The sequence below is a fragment of the Mytilus edulis genome, chromosome 3, assembly GCF_963676685.1.
Source record: "Mytilus edulis chromosome 3, xbMytEdul2.2, whole genome shotgun sequence".
Taxonomy (NCBI): Eukaryota; Metazoa; Mollusca; class Bivalvia; order Mytilida; family Mytilidae; genus Mytilus; species Mytilus edulis.
The window spans coordinates 66,698,362-66,710,208 of record NC_092346.1 but is presented as its reverse complement, the minus strand read 5'-3'; the positions used below and the strand labels follow the sequence as shown (position 1 = coordinate 66,710,208).

Below are 11,847 nucleotides of genomic sequence, written 5' to 3'. Positions count from 1 at the left end.
CTTTTAATGTATTGAAACATGTGAAAAGTTAGCATCATACAGACATTTTTAACTGATTTTTATCATCCAGTACTATGCATCTTGTACTGAAATCGTGAGACTATTTTCATTAATTAGATATAAACATTTATGATCCGAAGATTAAGTGTGATCCTATTAGTTTATAATGAAAATTGAAATAGATGTGCTTACTGCCAACAAACCATGGAGATATGTCGCAATGCAGGTAACACTTTAATGCCGCATTGAAGGTTATCCAAACCGTACATTCCAATGTAGAAATAAGGGTATCCACGAGGAAACGATCGGCACAAACAATATTTTCCAACAGTGGATTTTGTTAGTACCTTTTTGCACACCTTTACATGTCCCCTCAGTATTAAGTTATTTTATATGTCGAACTACTGTCAAAAGGACATAATCAAAAGTTGATTCCGAAATGGTAAGTCTTGATTATGTCTTATATCTTTTTATACATTCTGAATCAGAAATAATACGTCAATTTTTTTTTTATATAACCAAATATGGTTTCAGATATTCATTACTATGATTATGATCAATTATACATATTATATAATTATGATTATTATGATTATTATTAAAATTTGCAATGATTTTCTATTGTCTTAATTTCTTAAAAAATAAAAATTCATAAAAGATTATTTTTTAAATTGTTTTTTATATAATTTTTTTGAAGAGAAAACGTGTATACATTCACCCAATTCTATTATAGGCAGACTGTAACTTAACAGAAGAACAGATTGCAGGTAAAACATTTTGAAAATATTGATCCCTATATATTAATTTTGTTTAATATTGAAAGAATAAAATTCAAAATATATGGACCCTATAGGCATGTGGATAGAGGATAGGTCATGAAAAAAACAATAAACCTTAATTATAATCTTGAATTAAGAAGAAACTTGGACAAAAAAAAGGCATCTTGATAACAACCCGCAGAGAAACATTTAGGCTGGACAACTGCTTTCAAACGACGAAAAAGGGTAAACAAATCCCAAAACTCGTACAATGTACTATGTCTAAACGATTGATTGATTGTTGGTTGATTAACGTCCAGTGGCAAATAGTTCATGCATTTTTAGGACGATCATATCTGAACGATAATTAATTTGTCTATATAGGTGCAAAAGAGCACATATTTCAAGAAGGATATAAAGTAATTACATATCTATACATTCATAGAAATACTTTGATATTGAAACGAAAATATGTCTGAAAAGTCTGAATTATAATAATTCATGTAAGTCTTAAAATGTTTTTTGAGACTTAAGTATCCTTTTTGGTATACAAACTTTTTTTAACAGAATTTCAGGAAGCGTTTACTCTTTTTGACAAGGATGGAGATGGAACTATTACAACCAAAGAATTGGGAACAGTTATGAGATCTCTCGGACAAAATCCCACGGAGGCAGAGCTTCATGACATGATTAACGAGGTAGATGCCGATGGTAAGTACATATGCATACGGAACATTTTTGGCATTTTGAACCTACGACTTTTAACTTGCAATTAATTCTTACAATACAATTAACATACAACACGAAGGTTTGTTTTAAAAAAAATAATGATATATTAACCACTTTTACGTGACTAGCAAAGACTGCGTATTTAATGGCAGATTATTAAGTGTTTCTGTGTTAGATTTATCAGTCACAGTCTATGGAAGAAGCGATTCGATAAAAACTTTTCTTATATCAACGAGCTATATTGTCTTATATCAACGAGTTGCATTGTGAGAAATTTCAGACGAATGTTAGCATTTGTACGAAGAAAGGCAGATTTCTCGGTATCAAGTAATTACTCTTTTCTTAAAACAGGGTGACATTTAACACGACATACGTCTGCTGTATAATTTCCATGAATTATTTTATGTAATAACAAGCAAGCTGTATTTAAACGAGAAAATTGAATTGTTGAATAAATGTAACATAAATGCACGATTTATCATTTGTACACATTCAATAAATATCACGTAGCAAATTCAGTGGAATGCAATTGAGATGAATTCAATTATTTGCTAAGCCAAAATCACCTATAAGTCAAAGATACTGCTATATTTTATTACTCGTATATCATAGCTATATTGTTTTAATATAAAAAATGTATGAATGCGATACTTTTCTAATATAACTGCCATAATTTTCTAATATAAAATGAATACGATGACACGTCACAATGCATGTCAAGAAAACTGCAAACACAATTCACAAACTTAGTTCATGACCGACTTAATGTTTGAGGATCAATATCACTGAAATGTCGTATCTGTAACAAAATTAACGCTTACATGAACTTATCATTTCGAAAATGTTACTTGACCCTATTGATAGTTGAAAGTGTTAACAACCTGTTCAGTCTATTGTTTTCAATCACATGGTTTAACCGACTAATTCTATTTGAAGCGATGATGCAATGGCGGAATTTATATGCGTTTGTAAATAGCCTGCCGACCTATTAGATTCTTATATAGGTCAAGTGGTGGGAGGGGGAGGGAGGGGTTGTTCCGGGGGTTCGAAACTCCCTTTTTTTGGCCGATCAATGCATTTGAATGGGGACATATGGTTGGATCCCCCCCTTTTATAACCCTCTTTTGAAAACGGCTGGATCCATCATTGAGGTCACACTGCTATAGCCTATCCACATGGGTCATATCGAAATAGACAAAAAATATCATTACTTAAAAGAAAAAAAAAAACATGCATTCAAACAATCCAATCCAACACAGCTCCAAATAACAATGAATATTCAAATGACAAAATGAATATTCCAAACAAATTAAAATGTGCAAATGCTGATGTCCCGAACTTTGAAGATACCAACTGAGTAGCCTCAAACTATAAATTGAACAACTTCAGATACAACGAAAATCAAAAATCTTGTCAAACAGAAAATGTGTTTATTATTAACATAGAAAAAAATATTGACAAGGAAAACAGTATTTTTTGGATATCAAAGACTTTTCCCGTTGGTAAATCGATATCTCTATGAACATAATCAGCTTGCCGCATGGACGCTCTTTTACATCGTGAGGGCATTCCGATGTATTGTTGCCTCACATATTTGACTTTCGTTTTTTACTAGTAACCGATCGTATAAATACGCGAACATTTCTAAGTGCAAAATAACAATCCGTATCTTTTCTATATTTATAGATTAAGATCGTTCAGTGCTGTTTATTTGGTAATTTTATTGACGTAATCGTTCTTGTACCATCATAACTGTCGTTACCGTTAAATCTTTAGAAGTGTGCTAGTTCATTTTGCACTTTACAAAAGCTTCAGCACCCAAATGACGTTTTTGGAGGACTGAAAAGCAGTTATTTATAAAGGGAAATTTTAAAGATTTATAGATATAAGAAGATGGTGCATGAGTTCGAATAAGACAACTTTTCATTAAAGTAATAATTTGTTTCAAGTAAACCATTATAGATCAAAGTAGGGCCTCAAACACGGAGCATTGGCTCACAGCGAACACCACGCTATATAGGAACAAAAAAAAATACTAGTCTTAAACTATTCAAACAGGAAAACCAACGGTCTAATTTGTATAAAAAAAGGAGATTCAAAAGTTCAGGTCAGATTTTGTCGAATCAATCTGAACGAGGACAGTATAATTCATCTTTGTCACAAGTTAGTTTCATTGTTATCAATAAAGAAAGTCTTCCATGCGTGCGTTGCGAGCATATCAGATATATATTATTTTGATGCGTTCATTATAAAATTTGCTAAATGTTATATATGTGAACAATAATTTTGATACTTACATGTAGCTATTTGATAACGACATTGTTTATTAAACCCCATCGGTACTGGCATTTTCTAATTTTGAAATTGGTGGATTGAACCTGGTTTTATAGCGCTAAACCTCTCACGTGTATGACAGTCTCATCAAATTCTGTCATATTTACAACGATGCGTGAACAAAACAGACATAATAGGTAAAATTGTCAAAATATGGGTACAGCAGTCAAATATTAATACTAATAAGTACTAACATTCAATTTGATATAAGAAACACACCGCTATGATATTTTAAAAGTACCGCATTGATATTAGAAATAATAGCATTTGTATATTTATGTATATTAGAAAAACACAGCACTTCAAATTTTACACGGACATAAACGTTTGCTTCTAACTAACTTCTGAATAGATATTTAGACTCAATTGTTGTTTATATTTGAACAACAAGTTTTATAAAGTTAGTATTCTCTTAATTTTTCGTTGCCGAAAACAACATTTTCCGCATGGAATGTCTGCATATTTACAATTGATATTAGACAATATCGCTATGTGATATAAGAAAAGTTTTTATCGATTCGCTTCTTCCACAGACTGAGTCAGAAGTTAAAGAGAACTCTTAGACTAGCTTTATAGTTTAACATATGGTAACGAAACTTATCGATCGTCAAATTGCCTTCTAAGTATTTTATTGTCATTCTTATCGTTGGGTTGTTGTCTCATTTGAGTTAAACACATATCTCCTTTAGCTGATTCAAAAGTTCTAAAAATTAATAGAAAAGAATGCAGTCACCATCTTATTTTCTAGCTTCAAAATAAAATGGTTAAATGGTCGTTCTTTAAAGAAACGTTTTTGTTGTGAATTTTATTTGGTGAATTTTAACATCTCTATTTATTTGAAAAAGTAAACTAATGTCAGATTCAGTTGGGTTGCTCTCTCTCTCATGGTATCATGTGGAATTTTATTGTCCATAATAAGAACAGGTAACGGGACTTGAAAAAAATCTTGTGTATCAATTCATTGATCAAATTCGCATCAAGAACACGCAAGAACAAAGGAACAGCGCTTTATCTGTTGTTCTACATCCCAAAGTCTATATGATGCCAATGCCCATCAACATGTAGGCAAAACTATCACATCACTGTAGGCCTAGCATCTGCTTACCCTGAGCACCTGAGATCACCCCAAGTTTTTGGTGGGGTTTGTATTGCTTATTCCTTAGTTTTCTATGTTGTGTCATGTGTACTATTGTTTGTCTGTTTGGCTTTTTTTCATTTTTAGCCATGGCGTTGTCAGTTTATTTTCGATTTATGAGTTTGACTGTCCCTCTGGTATCTTTCGTCCCTCTCTTTTCAAGACCTAGCATACGTTTGATTTAACTTATTTCCAACTTGTCACTAATTTTGGTTCACGCTACATCTTCACCACTAGAACATGAATCTGATTTCAATTCCGCAAAAACATATTTATTTAAACTGACTTTTTGAAGAAACTTCTAAGGACGAATGTTAAGAAGTTATAATTATCCTTTAACTTCACGTTATAAATAATTGATTCAGTTTAAGAATTATGAACTTGTTATATTATAAGCTCGGGTGTGTTCCTCCATCTTGGATTTTGAAGAAGCAGATAACTTTGGTCTAGATATTTGATGAAATGTGCAAATTTTGAGAGTTGTATGTCATTCATGTAAAAGACTTTTGCTATAAATATAGAAACGTTTGTGTTCTATTATGAATCCAGATGTAATTTCACAAAAACACTCAGATAAAGTAATTTTATAATAGAAAGTGTTACTATGATAAATTTACCTATTTTGATATGACAGTAGCAAGAAAACAAGTTCGGTGACCCCATTTTTTTTTCTTATCTGAAAGCATGTTACAAGAGCAATCTTCTCACATTTTATCATAAAATTCTTTAAGTACGTTTTCTTTTTATCACAGAAAATTGGATTTTCCATATGCATAATCTATACAAAATCTGACAATTTTGCTCAACCTGAAGCGTGAAAAAAAGTCCGGTGACCCATACTTTTAGTATATTTTTGAAAAAAGCATAATAAAACTTTATTTTGACAAGTTATTAAATGTTTTTTATCAATTTTAATTAATACTCCTTAGCCACCTTAACGTCTTTATAGACACCCGTCTATTGTTGCCATGAAGTATTTTCTACTTGAGGTTGCTGTCTCATTTGTGTCTTTTTAAGTACTTCTTTCATCAAAAGTCTCGTACAGTCAAGTTAAAAGCACCTGTTAGAAGAAAAAAATAAAAGGAAGAGTTATGACTCTTTCAATACATTTAAATAAAAGGTAACATACTTAATGTTGAAGTCCGTACGGTGACCTGTAGTTGTTAATGTCGGTGTCATTTTGGTCTCTTGTGGACAGTTGTCTCATTGGCAATCATACCACATCTTCTTTTTTTTATATTAAAGTTATTTTTCACACAGAGAGAATCAAGAAAAAAAATTCTTGATGATATCTTCACTCAAAAAACATGCGGAATCTATTTACCGATTTTCGTTCTTCATTTCATAGGAAATGGAACAATAGATTTCCCAGAATTCTTAACAATGATGGCGAAAAAGATGCAAGGTAGTGGAGATGACCAAGAGGAATTACGAGAAGCATTCCGAGTGTTTGATAAAGATGGAAATGGTTTTATTAGTGCAGCTGAACTAAGACATGTTATGACAAATCTAGGAGAAAAACTTACGGACGGAGAAGTTGACGAAATGATACGGGAAGCTGATACAGATGGCGACGGTCAAGTAAATTATTCAGGTAAATATTTTTATGCCATCTTTGATTTGTTGCATAAAATTTCAATCTCAAATATTGAAGAAGAAAAAGGAATACTAATATTAAAATGTAAATCAGCGAAAAGCAAAATATTCAATTGCGTAGGAATTTTAACAAAAAAATCCACATATATATTTTGGCTGTTTTATGTCAATTATTTTATATTCTATCATTTTTATAGATATAAGAAGATGTGGTATGCGTGCCAATGAGACAACTCTCCATCAAAGTCACGATTTGTTAAAGTAATCCATTATAGGTCAAAGGATATACATGTACTTGGCTTAAATTTGTTTCAGCTCGTTATAATTGTTGGATGTAAACCAATAAAAATGTACATCTTATTCAGCTATATATATAAGATGAATGCTGGGGTTTTCAATTCACTTGAGTTTACCCAAAATGCTTATCTGTTTGGTTTTTTGTTCTGTTTTATTTTGTAATGAATTATGTTTTTTTCTTTTGTAGAGTTTGTGAAGATGATGACCCACAAGTAAATTCTTATGTATACCATTACCTCATTTAATTGCAATAAAATAATAATTTTAGATAAAAATATATAACGCCGACATAAAGGCATTTGTAGTGTTCATTAGTTGTTTCTGATACCGATACCTCTTTAAAATGAGTACATCCAATAGTGAAAGCCGTGCTGAATAGGGACGTACATGTATGCTTAAGATGTTTGGAAAATAAAAATATTGTCAAAATTGGAACCTTGAATCCGAAACCTCGTAGAAGAGTGCCCTGTTTCCTGACCGTTATATAATCCTTGTAGGTCCGTGGATGATCTTTTGAAAGGCAAAATGTATCCCCTTTCTACCCTAATTTCATTTTCCAGTGGTTTTAGATTCTTGTGCTTACTCCAGGTCGGCAAGTTAGGAGATCCTATACCTATTGTTTATCGTGAATTTGTTCTCGTCCCTATAGCTAGACATGCATCGTCCCTTTAGTTTCGAGCAACTTAGCATAATTGGAAAGAGGCAAAACATACAGGCGACAGTTGGTTGACCGTTATTGAATAACCGTTTCACAGATGATATCGGAGATTTTCGTTATGTCGTAACTACAACCCCCTTCCCTTTCATGAATGTGACCTACTGAATTAGACTATTTACCGGATTTGTTATAACATGAGCAACACGACAGGTGCCACATGTGGAGCAGGATCTGCTTACCCTTCCGGAGCACCGGAGATCACCTCCAGTTTTTGTCGGGGTTCGTGTTGCTTATTCTTTAGTTTTCTATGTTGTGTCATGTGCACTATTGTTTGTCTGTTTGTCTTTTTCGTTTTAATCCATGGCGTTGTCAGTTTATTTTCGATGTATGAGTTTGACTGTTCCTCTGGTATCTTTCGTCCCTCTGTTGCTGTTAATATCTTTTTCCGTGTGATATAACATAATCTTATACAAACTGCTGTATTATTTTGCCTTAGAATGAAAGCGATGCATTTCTATAGAATTTTCATTATTATTATTATGTTAAGTGCAAAATGTTGCTATGGATAGTTAATTCTTTTTGATTCTTTAACGCTATTTTGAAAAAAGTTCTACTAAAACTAGAAGTACACTAGCCTTTTAGGGATTTAAGATCGAATTGTTTTATGACTGAAAATGAAAAAAACAAAAAAACAATGTCTCTTAAGAAGTGGTGAGAGTATAAGAAATATATGAAATGATTACAAAAGATATTTTATCACTTTATCATTTTTACTGAAAAATATGTCGAATAAACAAAGAGAATTTTATCAAAACTGAAAACATAATTATGTATATAGTAGATTTAATATATATATATGCATGTTGCGTTAATAAACTAAATATACCTTTTGACTGAATGTATATAAAGAAGTACTTATGAAAATTATTAAACACGAAATATTCGGGTGATTTAATTTTGCCGCAATGCGACATATTACTAAGGAAAATATCACCCATTAAGATTTCTTACACATATCCGAATATTTAATAAATCGCGGATGGACATGTTCAAACAAACTTTCCTTCATCGAATTGAAATTGTAAAAACAGTAGTACTGTTACACCACTGGTCCAGGTTAGTGGCAGGTTTGAGCGCCTGCTAACATTACTAACCCCGCAACATAATGTATGTGCCTGTCTCAAGGCAGGTTTGGGCGCCTGCTAACATGATTAACCCCCGAACATAATGTATCTGCCTGTCTAAAGGCGCCTGCTTACATGACTAACCCCGCAACATAATGTATGTGCCTGTCTCAAGGCAGGAGTCTAAATCAGTGATTGTAGTTTGTTGCTGTGTTACATATTTGTTTTTCGTTCATTATTTTGTACTTTTGTACTTAAATAAGGCTCTTAGTTTTCTTGTTTGAATTGCATTACATTTGTCATTTCGGGGCCATTTATTGCTGATTGTGGTTTTGGCTTAGCTCATTGTTGAAGGCACATAGTTGTTAATTTCTGTCTCATTCGGTCTCTTTTGAGAATTGTCTCATTTGCTATCATACCCATCTTCTTGTTCTATTCAAAGAATTAAACAGTTTAAGAATATATGTGGAATGAATTGTTTACAGAGAACACCACTAAAACACAAGTCCATGCTTTGCATTCATCAAACATATGCAGTACGGGTATACAACACAAAACACCTCCAGCAGAATGCTGATGGTAAAATTGACAGTGAATTCAATCTAAGAAACAATCAGGTTTAGTAGTGAACAGGGTGGCTTATTCGAACTATAATAATTACTGGAAAACATAACTACGCTCCATAACCATTTCGTTCTAAGATGTAAGAATGTCTTTTTATAATATGTCTCCTCACATCTACCTTTGTGATGATCATACAATGTGAAACATTTAATCTATAAGATTAGGTTGTATTATTATTTTAGATGTTTATATAAATCTATGTAAATAATCAAAGTCTAAATCCAATTAATAGCCTCTAGATTTTTCATTTAAATTTACATGTATAAATTGTATGTCAAGAAGAATATTACTTGACCTTGTTATAAGAGAATTTACTACAGTTACTATGTTATAGTAAGAAGTAAGGGAATTAACATTCTTCCCTATTAGATGGGACATTTTTTTTTCTGAACAATATAGATTTAGGAGGATGCAAAGGTCTACTGTAACAGTGTAGCCACAAGACATAATAAATCTGAAAGTCGAAGCACTACAAGCGCTTAAATCGTTGGTTTCAATATTCATTTCGGAGGTACATACTTCAAATTTCTATTTTACTTGAAGTTTAAAAAAAAAATATCAGTTTAAGAGATCATATCTTTTTATTACTAAAACTGTTAATTTGACAATGTATGCCAACAGTGATGACAACTTACACTATAAGTATCATTTATATCAACGGTACAAATACCAAAGCACTAGTTGTTGGCCAGACCTTGTTCTTTTTCCATTACAAACAAAACCCATTGATAGACAAAGTGCATTGTATATCACAGAGAACTATTTTCTTTTACTGTGAAAAATATAGCTGTTACAAATAAAAGCCTCCGCTTCGAATTAAGGACCGTTTTGGGTAGTTTAGTGATTATTTTGTTAATTTGCTTGTTTGCTGATATTGTTTTTGTTTAACGTTTTTTCTTTTGTTATGACTTCTTGCTCGCTATATAAGTTTTACATTTTATAGGAAAGTATACAATACACATAATTACACTAACATTCATATTTTATTATACATATTTAGAATATCTTTTAGAGCCAGTTTGTATTTAGGGTTCGTTGGATACGAACTATTTACCTTGTAAGTGAATATGCATAAACAAAAATAAATACTTTTAAAAATAAATTTAAACAACCCTACAAAGCTTGTCCGGGTGATTTAATTTTGTCGCAATGCGACATATCTCTAAGGGTGACATGTGTGTTGATAAGGTTCTTCGGGGGTATATTTATAACACTGAAAAATTAGCATGTTTATTTTTATATATCTCTTATGGAAAAAAAGAGGGTTCAAAATAGGTTTTCGCTTCTAAATTTAAAAAAAGTATTTCGTCGCAATATCGTTGATTAAAATAAATCTGGTTCAAGTGTATATTGAAAAAAAAAGTTATTTTTTTATTTTAATGATTAAAAAAATGTGCAAAGGGAACAAAAAACTAAAAAGAAGAATCGGTCGGTGACTTAACAAAATCTCATTGTTTTTTTAAAGAAACAGTTCCATTGAAGACAAGGGATTTCTGGATGAAAGTTAACAGTTTAGTTTGAAGTCCATTTAGCTAAACAAGTAAACTTTATTGTTTAGGGGGAAGTCCATTTAGCTAAACAAGTAAACTTTATTGTTTAGGGGGAAGTCCATTTAGCTAAACAAGTAAACTTTATTGTTTAGTGGTCAGCTTAAGCCTGCACCCGGATGCGGGATCATCTCAGTTGGTTGAAGACGCATCGGTGGTATTGGACTGTTTCGGCATTTTGATCAGGTTGTTCTCTCTTTGGAATATTTCCCGTTTCCATGCGCTATTCTAATTTCAGAGATCCGATCATTTACAAACATCCGATCATTTACAAACATACAAGTCAGACTACATGATACGACGAAATTTCTTATTAGTTTAATCATAATAACGATACTTCTTTCACAGTAGTTATGGTTCATCAAACCTAGTGCAGAACTCCATCTTTTTTCAAACAAATGAAACCGGAAGAGAAAAGTCAATTTTCATTTAGCTTCTTTTCAATATTGCCGATCGAAGTGCTTAAAATTATATGCACCATGATCTTCTTTTTCTTCCAGTTATGGTGTCCTTTATCTAAAGAATGCATGAATAAATAATGCAAGGAAAGTTCAAATTTTTTCTCTGACTGCTGATGACGTCTTTATACTAAATCTATTTGGTGTTGGATGTGTACTGATTGATAGTTTAGTCTAAGATGCAGGATTTTTTTATTAGTTGCTATTGGCTTTGAACAAGTTTATTTAATAACTGTGCGTACTCACAGTGTCTTTTGTTGTTGTAAGGATGTATAAATACCCTGCCTTATCCTATCTATGTTTTTTTCTTATTAGCATCGATCTGATGTGTTAAGCCCTTTTTTTACTAATTTATATATTTTTTTCTAGTGTTGTACTGTTACATCATTGACCCTTATTATGCGAAAGGTTTGGCACCAACAAACAAGTTGAACCTTGCGACACTCTGTATGTGCCTGTCCGACACTCTGTATGTGCCTGTCCCAAGATAGGCGAAAGCTGCCAGAGGGACATCCAAACTCATAAGTCGAAAATAAACTGACAACGCCATGAGTAAAAAAGGAAATATTACATCAGACACACAAAAG

The 11,847-nt window shown here is 32.1% G+C and overlaps 1 protein-coding gene across 1 annotated transcript in view; it reads left to right on the top strand.

The window, feature by feature from the left end:
- Nucleotides 1-424: 424 nt before the first annotated feature.
- Nucleotides 425-11,847, top strand: part of LOC139515394 (uncharacterized) — a 35,869-nt gene continuing 24,446 nt past the window's right edge. Inside the window, exons 1-5 of the mRNA XM_071304963.1 lie at nucleotides 425-442; nucleotides 734-767; nucleotides 1,326-1,469; nucleotides 6,305-6,550; nucleotides 7,037-7,061. Coding sequence (XP_071161064.1) covers nucleotides 440-442; nucleotides 734-767; nucleotides 1,326-1,469; nucleotides 6,305-6,550; nucleotides 7,037-7,061 — 452 coding nt within the window. The 5' untranslated portion in view covers nucleotides 425-439. The remainder of the gene's footprint in view (nucleotides 443-733; nucleotides 768-1,325; nucleotides 1,470-6,304; nucleotides 6,551-7,036; nucleotides 7,062-11,847) is intronic.